This window comes from Idiotropiscis lumnitzeri, chromosome 13 (genome assembly GCF_059441095.1).
Source record: "Idiotropiscis lumnitzeri isolate Australia: NSW breed Sydney's pygmy pipehorse chromosome 13, RoL_Ilum_1.0, whole genome shotgun sequence".
Lineage (NCBI taxonomy): Eukaryota > Metazoa > Chordata > Actinopteri > Syngnathiformes > Syngnathidae > Idiotropiscis > Idiotropiscis lumnitzeri.
Genome location: NC_142403.1, coordinates 11,146,705 through 11,160,666, shown reverse-complemented (window position 1 = coordinate 11,160,666; position 13,962 = coordinate 11,146,705). Strand labels below are relative to the sequence as shown.

At 42.8% G+C, this 13,962-nt stretch overlaps 1 protein-coding gene across 1 annotated transcript in view; it reads right to left on the bottom strand.

Annotated features, from left to right (window-relative positions):
• p3h2 (prolyl 3-hydroxylase 2) overlaps window positions 1-13,962 on the bottom strand; it is a 44,625-nt gene that overhangs the window by 2,898 nt on the left and 27,765 nt on the right. The window contains exons 2-11 of the mRNA XM_088312311.1: window positions 11,308-11,457; window positions 9,772-9,961; window positions 6,146-6,277; window positions 4,323-4,450; window positions 2,266-2,355; window positions 1,821-1,861; window positions 738-829; window positions 533-660; window positions 328-423; window positions 87-237 (exon numbers count right to left, since the gene is read on the bottom strand). Of these exons, the coding sequence (XP_088168437.1) occupies window positions 87-237; window positions 328-423; window positions 533-660; window positions 738-829; window positions 1,821-1,861; window positions 2,266-2,355; window positions 4,323-4,450; window positions 6,146-6,277; window positions 9,772-9,961; window positions 11,308-11,457 (1,198 nt within the window). The remainder of the gene's footprint in view (window positions 1-86; window positions 238-327; window positions 424-532; window positions 661-737; window positions 830-1,820; window positions 1,862-2,265; window positions 2,356-4,322; window positions 4,451-6,145; window positions 6,278-9,771; window positions 9,962-11,307; window positions 11,458-13,962) is intronic.

Below are 13,962 nucleotides of genomic sequence, written 5' to 3'. Positions count from 1 at the left end.
ATCTTTGTGGCGCGTGGACAGGAATTCGCTTGTTTCGACATCCATCTCGCAAGTTCAAACGCATCATACTTCAGACAACAACTGACCTGTGATGGCCGAGCGACACACCAAATGAGTGTAGGAAAAGTGCAGAGTGGAGTTGATCATGAAGTAGGACTTGACGATGTCTTTGACTCGCTCGCTGGCGTCGTAGAAGAGGCGAGCGCTTTTTATGGACACTCTGCCCTCGTTACCATACTAGAAAAAAGATTTGTGAGCTCTCCACAAGGTTCAAGTTCAACTGGAAAATGTCCAAAATGGTTCACGCGTAGCGCGCCATTTGTCTACCTGCAGAGCTTTGAGCACGGTGGCGCCTTCAAACTTTTCATTGGGTGTGTGAGGAGACGCTCTTCCGTTGTAGCCGTCTCCAGCATAGGTGACTTTCTAAAAGAGAGAGCAGCGTTTCAACGGAAGGATGGTCATGTCGCGGACGGACCGACCAAATAGGGGAGGGTGCAACCAGGTAGCTCCGCCCCCGTTGTTGCGTCCTTACTCGTGCCAGCTGTTTAAGCTCTGCACATTCGTCCTCAGTTATAACTTGATCGAGGAGCACCCGTTGCGTCCCGTTCATGTCCGCCGAGTTGTACACCAGCTTGATACCTTCGTGCAACAACGGGCCACCTGCACAGAACACCGAGCGGCTTTTGTCAAAAGCTCGTCAGTACAGGCTGGAAAAGACGTCAAGGGAGAAATGTGACCTTCTTTGAGATGCTGCGATGAAGCCTCACGGACGTTGTTCGCATTTGCGCCGGGAACGTCCTGCAACTCGCCGTCTTTGCCAGATGGGACACTGCAGAAAAAAAAGAAACATGCAGATATTGCTGAACCACTCCTCGTCGTTTTTAAGGCTGATCAACAAATTCACAGTCACAAAACGTGCATTTCATTAAGTACGCTTGTACAATATTATTGGAGCTAGTAGAACATTTGGATCACTAATTGTGTGACGCGGTCAGTGAGGTTGCAGAAGCTCTGAACATGATAACAGCCCAGAATAATAAACACAGCGCATGTGTTTGTTTTATGTTGTGGTTGCAAGAACTGCACAAATAAAACGAAAAACAACAACAAAAAAAAACACCATGAGAAGAAAGTTAAACCATAGCAAGAATGGAACTCCGTCAAAAAAATCAACACAGCTTTTCGGAATTTTACTAGACTAAAGTCACAATATTAGAGAAATGGTTGTAAAGAAAAAAAGGCCAAATTTGATAAATATTGGAACTTTTATGACAAGAATAAAGAAGTTACTTTACATGAAAAAAGTAAAATTTTTATAAGAATGAATGTACAAGAAAAATGTTGAACTATTATGACAATAATTATGGAAAAAAATGCAGCTGTCATGTGAAAAAATTGACAGGATAAAAATGGAGCAATTATTTGGATAAATACGACGTTTCATAAAATGGTAAAATTATGAAATTATGATAAAATTACTGTATTGAAAGAAAATATGAGAGCTAAAATGAACAGGAAGTGTAGTTTCTGAAAATGGATAGGCCTTTTACGATATTGTTAAAAACTCATCATTTAGCATAACTAAAATTTCACAACCTTTGTGTCACAATGTCATGCTTTTTTCTTTTGTAATAATGCGCCTTCATACTGTATAATGCAGTGCACCAATGAAAAGCAACCACTACATCATCAATCAATAAAGAATTTGCTCCATGAATACTTGTCACCATAATTCATCCAAATTGAAGTTTTGGGGCATGATTGAAATTACACAGGTGTACCTAATGTTGTGACCCCATGAGAGCATAAATAGCAAATACCTGGTGGGGTCGTCCCTGCCACGAGAGCTGGTCCAGTAATTCTGCAATGACAAGTCAGTGTTTATGAACGTGAAATGGGCAAAAAGAAACGTCAGCAAACTTAATATGGCCAGAAGGTGTCGCCTTTCTCTTAAAAAATAAAATAAAGTCGAAGTTTGCTTGTAGACTGGGGCGCAAGCCTGCGACCCTGCTTTGAGTCAGCTCTGGTGGAGAAGTGCACGGCTTGCAAATTAACACTCAGCAGAGGTCAACGAGTACAAAAAAAATAGATAATCTATATATAAAAAATATAATATAACAATAATTTAAAAAAGAGTGCTCAGTTACGTTTTAAGGCAACTCCGAGCAGCCAAATAGATTTAAAGGGACAACTTAAGGTTGGCTTTGAAGTCTGAGCATGAAGCTGAAGCACTGCATGCGCGTACGCACACGGACACACACGTACCCCTTCAGTGTAGTTCACACCCATGACTTGACTTCCAATCAGAAGAAGCTCTAGCTCTTGTTTGTGCCTCCTCACGTATCTTGCGGCCTCCTGCGGACACAAAAGACGGATGACACTGAAGTTCTCATGAACAAATGTCAGCTTTTGGGTAAAAATGTTCACTCTTGAAACTTGAATGCACACATGCCTTTTTGTTTCATGGTTCACAACTTTTTGCACGATGATTCGGATTGCATGGACAGATGGAAACAATGCTTTTTGAATGTCCATTTGTGGCCCAGAGGCCTTAAATACCCCCCCGCCCTCTCCGCCTCCCTCCATATAAGTGGACTCGAACCTTTGAATTGGCGGCTTTACAGGGTGGCAAGCGGTGGCAGCTGCCACCTTTGTCGAATGCCGTCGTGTGTATAAAACGTGAGTTTAGAATTTAGTTCCACACCGACCCCCGTGCCCCTTTTCCAATGAGAGCTGCGTCAAACAGGCGCCAACAATTAAAGAAAAAGTCAAGTGCATTTGACCATGCTGACCACAGACAACCTTGCAAACTATATTATTATATTATTTGGACTGATATAACACGCACACACACACACACACACACACACACACACATTATGGCTGACATTTTCTCCTGGAGGAGAACCTCCTCAAATTGAATCAAGCCACCACGGCAATTACCGCGAAACAGAAGCAACCAGTAGCTTTTTTTTCCTTTGAAGCTATTTGAAATGTTGCCAGAAACAACTTCTAAATTGTGCCAGAGCCGGCTGCGGGTTGCCTCTTTAACTTCCCCCCCCCATGCCTGGCAAAAGGCTGAAAAGCAACATTATTTATTTGACAGGGGAGGCAACTTGGGCCTGGCACCAACATCTCCAGCCTTGAAAGTGACCTCTCGGAGGCTTGAGAGGGGACCTCTGGATTTCACTGTCAACTTTTAGGCCTGGAAAGACTTTGAAGGATAAAAAAAATAAAAAAGCAAACAAAAAAGCTACATTTTGAGATGCATACATACAACTGAGCTAATTCACACCCACCAATGAGAAGCCGGCTTCCTAGGAAAATAAGGTGACTTCAACTTAAAGGAGGTCAAGTTTGACTTGCCAACGTTGCTCATTAATTTGAGGAAGCGACAAATCATCAGTGCTGAGTCATCGTAACTAACAGGAGCGAGCGAAATTTTTCACCTTTGATTACTGAACAGCCACGGCAAGGAAACGGCTGAGTTTCTGCTCAGAGAAAGAAATATGTTGTCCGAAATAGATTGACATAAAAAAAGTGGTGAACTAATAAAGAATCAAGAGTACAAGTGAAAAAAATAAATAAAAAGGAAATACAGCACAGCAAATACACTCCTGACTCCTGTCATCGTTTCCTTCTTCCTCAAATGGACATTTCTCCTGTGAGGGTTTGGCTCCATTGTGGTCCCGGTAAACGGAAAATTGCCATTTGGGCAAAAGGGAAGGGCACTGAGCCCCCCCGGCCCCCCCTCCACCCCCAGCAGATGGCACACTTCTAAATACCAATGCAATTTAGATTTCATAGAAAGAAGTGATGTAATAGCAAAATGACTCAGCATGTCTGGCAGTAGTTAAAATGATTTTGGGGGGGAGCAATTTCCCGAGTGTGCGTCTGTATTACTTCCTGTTCCTGCTGGCCCCTCGTCTGTCATAGAGAAAAAAAAGCCCGGTGGAATTTTGCCTAGTAACATGTATTCCGAAATGAGCGACTCGACCTGGAAAAAGGATCTAAGAACTTGCGCTGATCGACATTGCTACACTTAAACGTTAGCTGCTAAAATTTATCAATCATGACTTCATTAATCAGTTTTTTAGATAATACATTGTCGGGAATAAAAAGTGGGCTTTAATAAGAAAAGCAGGCATTTTGAGAAATCGTTTTCCTGCTAAATAGGTGACCAGTAATCCCCCCCCCTAAAAAAAAAAACTGCCACTGAGTACAATCCAATTAGTTGTTTTGCTTGTGACGATCGAGACAAACAGTTGCAGTCTCGCGTTTCGTTGTCGTATCCATCAAAGTTTGACACAACAGAATCTGACCTCTCGTGGCGTACCGCTGTGTCCCAGGAGCCCTCTGTAGAAGTCGACATTTTCTGTCATGAACTCGTCTCCTTCGTGGAATAAAAGGTAGGTGAGCGCACACTGCAACGCCTTCTCCATTCTTCCCACTGCAGAAACAGAAACAGGAAGAACGCGGTGAGGGGTTTTCATAGTTCTGGAACGATGCGTGTTCTTTATTATTACTAGAATTTTTTTTTTTATGTCCCTGTGGAGGGAATGTGAGGAAATCCAACAGCTGACGGACATTTCCAAGCCATCAGTGCAATCACGTGGCTCGAGAGAGTGACTAAAGAACACTTGACCTCATTGTCAAGCCACGCTGACGTTAGGCCTCGAAGACGAGCACCTTCTGCCCGTCGCATTCTTTCCAAGCTCGTAAAGCCGCAAGGTTAACCAGAGGCTTCCTGTCTGGTTTGCGCTGACACGGTGCATCTGCTGCCTTCTCGCTTCCGTAACACGCGGGGGATACTAACTTATCTCATTCACTCCCATTGACGGGTATATACGTCAAAAAGTCCATTCATTCTACCGATGCTGGTAGTGAATGTTAAAGACGATGAGAGGCTGCCGAATGACGACGGACGCGGCTTGAGTGACTTTATGACTTGTGTAACAGAAAAGGAATAATTCGGCCTTGGCTTTGAACTTTGGTTTTCGCTTTCTTATTTCATTTCAACATTGAATGCAGCTGCAATGATTTTTTTTACTCTAATCTTGAATCTGTGACATAATTTCCCTTCCAATCAGTTGCTGTACAAGTCCAAAAGTTTACCGCAGTTTTATTGGAAGGGGTGAGGAAGTTCACTGAAGCATATTATAAATTGTCTTTTACACGTGCTCATTTGCTACGGAAGTGAGGCACGTTGAATATTTAGATGAATAAGGTAAAAAAGGAAATACGGTAATAAAAATGTTGCAAACAGCTCCAAGTATGTCGTCAACGGTCAAAAAGAAAAGACCAAAAGGAAAGAAAACTTCACCCATGTACAATTTGTGTTCGAATTGCCCTGGGTATGAAAATTGGGCCCTTGATGTCTGAATATCAGTCATTAAGAACATAATTATGTTTTGCTGTTTTGTTTCTCGTTGAACAGGTTAGAGCTTAAGAAGCTAATTAAAAAGCCAAAAGTCACGCCAAGTACATCATATAATGTCATTAGACGCGGTGTGCCTTCTTGTGTAACAAATGCATCACATGATCGAAAAACACAAAATTAAATTGAATTAAATCACAAGGGAGGCCACCCGAAATGCTCGGGGCCACCCAGAAAGTCTTGGATGCCCGTGACGAGCGCATTCTTAAAGTCTCATGTTGGAGACAAGCTTTGAGTGTTATGTAGAATTTTGTTTACATTTTCACGGACAAACGTTAAATATTGTTTCAAGCTAACACCTTTTATTTAAGTTCAGTGACGGTTTTGTAGATTATTTAATGACTTTACGAGCATTTTGAAACATATTACGCATTTTATTTGGGTGACTTTCTCCAAGTTTTGGAACTTTTTGCTTCTGCTTGGTTTTGAAGGAGGAAAATGCCGAAAATTGGTTGATTTTTTTTGGAAAGCCACATTGACGACATGTAACCGAAATTGAAGTGAGCAAAACAAGTTATGTCCCGGACAGCCAGTCCCGTCACACATGACGCAGTTCATTCCTCCTGTGGGAGGATCAAACAAACTCCTGAATGCATCTTTGGGTGGATTAAATTTTGATAAGGTCAGACTAATTATCACGCTCACGTCAGGTGTGCCGCAACTACAAAATATTCTCTCTGATAGTCCCGACAAACTGAAAGGACTCACTCTGGAAGTAGGCGAACTGGAGGTATTCGTAGTGCAGCGGCAAGTAGTTCTCCATGGGCGAAAGGCGGCCCGGGCGGGTGGCGAGATCTCGGACGCACTCGTGCTCACAGTGCAGCACCTGAGTGAAGTGATCTATGATGAAAAAAAAAAATGGAATGCGTTTAACATGACTTCAAAGAGACCCCCTAGTTTTTTGGGGGCAGTTGAACACAATTATTTATTTCCCGCTCAAAGGGGCAAAGGGTTTTGCTATACTTTGTCAAGAGAAACCATCCGTTCATTTTTTAAAGCGCTCAACCTCTTTAATGTCACAGGCGAGTCCACGTTGAGGCATCTCGAACTGGTCAATTAAAACAAGCAACCAATCACAACTGTGCAATTTTGAGTGAACATCAATGTTTTTGTAACGTGGAAGAAAATGAAAATAAACACGGAAAGAACGTGTAAATTCCACACAAGATGGCCCAGAGCGAGTTTGGAATCCGGAAATTCAAGACTTGAACAGTTAAGGGATACTTGACTAATTTTGCAATTTGCAGCATTGAAACGTTGCTCTTTTTCCAAACACCTCTTAAGACGCATTCTGCCACTTGCGGCCGATTGCAAATGACATCACACGCGTTGAGGGCTCGGACAGCCATTTAAGGCTCATCATGTGAACGTTCGGTCAGCACACAACACATGTTTGCGTGTCGTGTTGACAAATTGCTGACCATCTCAAGTGTGATGCATTCGGCCACTAGTCTAAAAAAATGTCAACAGATATTTGGACGCTGTTGCGTTTTCATCACAATTGCAAGTGACACTGCCGGGTGGTCTGCGGTTAATTCAGTTTTCCCCGCAGCCGTTAGCACCGCCTGAGATCATCTGTGTGATGTCAGCAAATCTCGTGCAACACGCAGGCCCCAACTGATGAATTGCTTGTTTACATTTCACGATGGAAAACTGAGCTTGATGCTCTGACACACACACACGGAGTCATCGCCCTCGGCGAAATTGGCCGGGAGACATCCGATATGTTTGACGAGTGGGAGGTGAAGATAAAATATGCAAAACAGATACGAGCATGTCAATGAAACAACTTGGACGAAAGCTGCTTTATCCGTCATGTTAATTAATTTGCTTGTTTTTGCACTTCCACAGGCACACGTTCACAGCACACGTGCTGCATCAAAATGTCGGCCATCTTGTTTCAAGTTACTGAATTGAATGATGTTATATTTGGTCGATTATTTGTGGCTGTAAAGGACTTGCGAGACGACCAGGGTGTACCCGGCCTCTCGTCCAAAGTCAGCTGAGAGCGGCTTCAGTTTGCATGAAAATAAATGAGCAGATTTCATTTGCGGGTCGAGTTTTCATTGAGGAACGACATTTTATTATAAAGCTTAAGAAGGCAGCCAATATAGCACAATCCAAGTCAGTTTGCACCACAGCACCATCAGAATCAAAATTTTCAACAACAGTATTCACCAAAATTGACTGTTATAAGGGAAAAATTGTAATCACGATTTCGATTCTGACGCCATCATTCGCCTCGGACTCTTAATTAGGTCGGATGCTCAGGTGTGTGGAGGTAAAAGATGTCAATCATCACACATGACGTCATTGCCTGCAGGTAATCACGCAGGACGCGGAAAAAATACACTTTGTGTTCTTTTTGCATCATTGTGGTGATGACAAAGTTGCCTGTTGGGGAAGATTGCAAATCGAAATCAGCGCGGCGGCCCATGGCTGCCCGACGTGAATGTTGTGATCACCGAGATCACTCAAGTGCAGCAGCAGCCTTCATTTTCTCACTCTTGTTGTGATCTGTTCAGTCTCAGGAGCACATCTAAAGTGGAAAGAAATTGTGTCCTCAAACATGGAGCGGTGGGGAACAAAATCACTACGTCGAACCAGAGGGGGGGGGGGGACCATTTGTTTTCTCTCTTTCTTAAAAACATTTTGAGAGCAGATTACATGCCAAAGTCACGCAATAAAATAAACATTGCAAGCAAAATTGACCTCCAAGAGTGCAATTGAAAATAATCTTCCTTGTCAAAGTCAAACAAAGGCCACCCGACACTAATTAGCTCTTTTTGGGCCTCGCATATTCAAAACAAGGAACACTTGTCAGCGGCTGCACACAAGCCGCCGCCTTTTCCACTGATTGCTCTCAAAACAAACAACACGAAGCAACTTTTGAATTCGTTCTAATCAATCTCGAAATGCAGCTGCATTGAACGCGCCAAGCGAGCGCTTTAACGAAAAAGGAGAGAATCAAACATGGACGCACTCATAAGAAAGAATTCTGCTTTTCCAAAGAAAATAATGCGGCACTTGGTTGATTTCACGTCTACAATTGTGGAAATGGAGAACTGCACGTAACACACTGAAAGGTTGCTATGTTGACGCGCAAGGGTAATCAAATTATTAGGAACACTTATGTATGAGGGAGTATGAGTCTACATTAAGAATTAAGAAACAATTCAGCCCAATTAAATGTTATTATCTTTGCAAAAGCACAATTGTGGCTACGGCTCCCGAAATGGAATCAATGGGATGGGCAAGTATTGTTGTGCTCTTTCAGTGCATATTTTCAACTTCAATATGATTCAACGGGACACTTTAAAATGATTATTTTCATGATGCAAATAAAATGCAGTGAGATCGCGTTACTGTCTTTCAGCCTTTGACTCGCCGCCAAATGACATCCCGAGCCAAGCCACTGCCAGGCAGATTTGATCACCTAGTGAGCACAAAGAGCGCTGTTTGGCCTTGTCTGAGCCTCCCCGGGCTCTTTCAGCACAACAAAGCCTCGCTCGGGCTCACGGCCAGACAGAACAGTCACGATAGGTTGATAAAAAAAATTTTTAAAAAAAATGCTTCAAGCTCCAACTCAACTCTCGTTGATTTCATGTTCGAGGACTCGTCTGAGGCACAGATTTGGAAAGTACATCTTCGGCTATCAACCTTGAAACATGCACTAGGTTATAAAAGGAAAATACATTGGACATCTGCAACGTGGGTGAAGACCGCAGATTTGAAAATTTACAATTTCAACAAAAAGATGCTCCAAAATGCTCAAAAGTGGGAAGGGATGAAATTTAATGTCTGCCTTGTCCGCGTGTCTGTTTTTTGCGTGGACCCTTTCAAACAGGGATCAGTGTTGATCAGAGCAAAATAGAAATGTAATTGTAATGTTATTCCCCCCCCCAAAAAAAAAAAACGGTGGTCAAAACTTGCTTTGAACGAAATGATGCTAAAATGCGAACATATTTAAGTGTTGCAAAATTCACAAAGAACAGCAATGAAATGAAAATATTTTGAAATCAGAGCAATTTTAATTCAAGTGAAGGTTAACTTGCCTTCTGCGCCAAATTGTGTTCAAATTAATCGGGAAAATAGATGATTCATTTACATGAACTACTTTCATTGTTGTGTCATACGGCATTCACAATGATTTTTTTTTTTCCAAAATAGAAAGCTCATCTGCATGTTTGGAATGGTGAAATGCACCACACACGCATGCACACACACCTACACGCACACACACACACACACACACACACACGAGAAAAGCAAAAATATTCTCTTTCCATCCAGTTTGTGTTTGAAAAGTTTGAAATAAGTGAGTCGCTCATCACCTGAAATGACTTCATAGAGGCTGTAACGGTAAGTCAGGTGATCGTGGTCTTCAAAGCGTTGCGGCCCCTGACACAAAGCCCGGCACTCCACGTCGGCTTTGTAGTACTCCACCAGCGCTTCTTCCAAGCGATGGCTGGCCGCCACGTAGTCGCCTTGGTCGTATAAGAACATTGCCGCATTGAAAGAGTGCTGCAATGGAGGAAAAGAGTCAAATTTGATGCTCGACATATTTTCAAATACACACTGGGTTGTCCTCTGTCAGGGTAAAAAAAATGACAAGAAAGGCAACCTGCAACTGATTCATAAAAAACAACAACAAAAAAAAAAGAACAATTCAAGTCCTTTTTGTACGCATGACAATAGAAGTCAGAGTCGACAGAAATAAGTACCGCATTTGAAATCATAATAATGTGCTATCAGTGTCACAGCCCGGAGAATATCTGTTTTGTACAGCTGTGGTTGGATTTGATCCATGCGGCGTGGGAGTAACTCAGAGCAGCTTGATGCAGTGATAGAACATTTGAGACGAGGCAAAAAAAAAAAAAAAAAAAAAGGAGAGAGGGGAGGGAAGATTGGCAGTGGAGCAGCACACAAACGATTCCGATGTGTGCAACAAAAATCACAAATGGCGTGAAAGGAGTTAGCGGTCATAAAAGGGCACTTTGGACCGCTTCTACTTTTCCCCGTGCTGTATGTCAGTCACCGAAAAGAAAAACAACGATCAGGAATCATGATGACAGCTTGTGAAGTGCTGCCGGAAGAGAAATTGGCCAAAATGCGTTGATGGAAGCGCTTTTCCGCTGCACAGGATTGACTTGGCTTGCTTGCCTCATTTGAAATTTTGCACTGGAGAATATTTTTTTTGGGGCATTGAACGAGGCGCGTCAACAAACGGGAAGAATGGATGAGAACTCGGGTCTCCTTTGCTTCTCGGACACTTGGAGATCAATTGTAGGGAAGAAGAAATGAAGGGGAGAAAGATTGCAGGCTGCGCTGCAACAGCAGAAGTGGATTTGGTTTAGTCGTGACAAATGTTGGCCGCCTGGCGTTTACGTCTAAATATTTTTTGAGTACGAAAAGATCAGAAGTCAGCAACATCGGCCATCTTGGAGCAAACTTTTGATACAGACACAGTTAACAATTTGCCCAAGACGAGAGTGCTCTGCTGCCACTCGTGGGAACCTGTGAGTAATTGACCCCCCCCCCCCCCCCACCCCCAAGCTTTTTTTAATTGCCTAAAGATGCCACAAGATGACGGCAAAGGACTACTTTTGTCTTAATGAAGCTCCTCAACTGAATTCAACATTTCCTTATTTAGCAGCAAGATGCCACGAAATGGCGTCAAAGCAGTCTTGGAACTGTACATGCCCAAACATCCACGTTTCGATGAATCTGCAAATTTGCAAGTGCTGCGCTGCAAATATTCGGGGCACCACCGTACTTGAAATAAAGGGCTCTTTGGTTCTGACAAATAGTGACTTGAATCGAGGCCCCGACGAATGATGATTGAAAAATGGAAATATCTCCTCCCTTACCTGGTGAGGCCGAGCTTCCCGGTCGACAAAGTGATCTTTGACCCCCTGTTGATCTTTGGACTGCTCCAGGTTCTGACTCATCTCCACACGTTCTGGATTGGCTTGGAAGTACGTATGAGCTGCAGCCGCCGCTTTTTCGGGCTGCTTCAGCTGCAAGAGAACGCACAAGAGAGTTTGTCATGATCACCATCAAAAAGATTCAACATTTTTTTTAATAAAAAAAAAAAAAAAAAAAATCAACAGAAACAGATGATGATCTTCTCATCTACAAATTCAAGCGCCATGCTTGGCACCTTTTTTGGTCACCATCCATGAGTACCCCCCCCCCCCCCATTTGGCTTTTTGGTTCCAATCGGTCGCCATTTTAGACCACACAACTGACAAAGCGAGCAATGATACCTCGCTTGCCTCAAGGCTGGGATCTCAACTGGAAAAAAAACAACAAGCTGAGATCCAAGAGGAGGTGTGCCAATTTGTCGTAAATCTCAAAACAACAAAAAAAAATCATTACAGAGTCTTTATGGGTGTTTAAGCGTCCCTTTAAGGAAATTTGGCAACAAGAACCAAAAACTATTTTCAGCGTGTAAAACTAAAATTTTTTCAAGGTTGAAGATTTCAATCTGTCATCATGTTAAAGAACACAAGCAGAAAAAAAATATGTGATTTGCCACAAAGCAGCCGCATGAGCTCTTAGCTGCATTACAGCGACATCGAAGTGCATCTGTTTAAATCCTTCAAGTTGATGACAGGTGCAAACCTAAAAGCAGGTTGCATGTTTTCTCATTCTGTCATCTGACAGCTGAGCTTGGATGAAAACAACAGGACGGTTCACAACTGCAAATAAGCTAGAGTACAACTCCCAGTCGACTGTCCACATTTGTATTTTCCGCCCAGAGACAGTCAATCAGCTCAAATTGAAGACTGATCTTCCCTGCGAGACACAATTTAAACCTCGGCTGGAAATGCGTGATCAACCCCGAAAGGTTTGAGACTGAGGAGGCGTCAGCTGCATTCCTGGCCATGGTGCCTTCAAGGACCTTTGAGGAGATGAAGTGTCATTGATATGCCATCAAAGATGCAAAAGAGATAAGATGAGCTTCTCAAAGTGAAAAGTAAAGAAGGCTTAAAAAAAAAACAAACAAAAAAAAAAACAGCCCCAGCTGTGTTGCTGCAAGAAGATTCAGAAAGCCGACACGGCAGTCTGCAGTCGTCATCTGTTGACATGTTTTGCGCGGCGTCCAGGCGACCAAACGGGGATCTTTTCCCTGCATGTGATGACGACACAAGCGAGGAGATGACTCACTTTCTCAATGCCAGATTTCCTTAAGTCCTCTGACCACCTGGCTCAAGACCAAGGATCTATCAAATATGATATTGAAGCGTCAACTGAATTTGGGAAGAAATTGCATTTGGAATGCGCGCTTATTCAAGAAACTTGCAAGATGTTATGACGGCAATTGCGGAGGTCACGTTGAAGATTTGGTTGGGCTATTTGTGCTTGTAGGTGGTGTGCATCAAACGGACTGTTCTGGGGAAAAAAGGGAATGGCACATTTCTAAAAGAAAAACACCTCAAGAAGGAATATTGAGCGAAGCATCAAATTGCAAAATTAGTTCATGGTACTAAACTTCATTTGAACGTCAAACACGGAATTGTGCCACTGCCAAAGAATGAAAACATTTCTCAGCCTCCAAGAACATTTTGCCTTTCATAATTTGAAAGGAGGATTCACTGTAAAGGTGAAAGACTTTTCGTCGTCAGTTTGCCCTCCTCCAAACGGACAATGTGTGCTACACGTGCTGCAACAGCGAAAAAGGAACTTTTGATTTTGGCAAAGGCCGGCACGGCTCGTGCTTTTGCGTCAATGCAACACAAATATGTCAACGACCTGGTGATCACATTGGGACACAAAATGTGCATGCCAACGTCCAAAAAGACTTTTTTCAGGATTTTTGAACTTGCCGGCTTTTTATCTGCTGCAATAAATCAAAATCAGACGTGAAGATTGATGAAAGCACATTTTGTACCAAACAATATCTGGGACAGGTCTTAACACATTAGCATACTCGAGGCACGGTGCTTGTCTGATCGTTAATTCTCGTTCCCCTCCAAGTCGTGACGACCACAGCGTACATGTGCGTTTTTATGAATACTCCCAGTTCCTCACTCGTGTTTTCTATCAGCTGCTCGTCAAGGGTGTGGCTGGCCTCAACAACCATGGACACTTTTCTCTTTAGTCATAGTCCAACTAGTTGAGACATTACCTGCACTGAATGATCACGTGTGGATTTGTTCTACGAATTCAAATCAACGGACTGTCATGCAGATGCTGTGCAGTAACCACTTCATGTTCCTCACATTCACCCTCCAGCTAAATGGCAAACATTTCAAGTTGCCGCCCTGATCCCGAGCAGGATAAGCGGTATAGAAAATGCATGGATGGTGTTTTTTTTTTTTTTTTTTTTTTTTGGAATGTATCATCTGTACTGAGACAGCAAGGAAACAATCTACAGGCCAATCAAACACGTGCAAATCTCACTAACATAACTTTCAAAGGTTCGATTTAATTAAACCCGTAAAAAGTTGAACATACTTATTAGAGTCCTGGGCCTATAATATCCTATGCACTCATCGCATGCAATATAGCAGAAAACA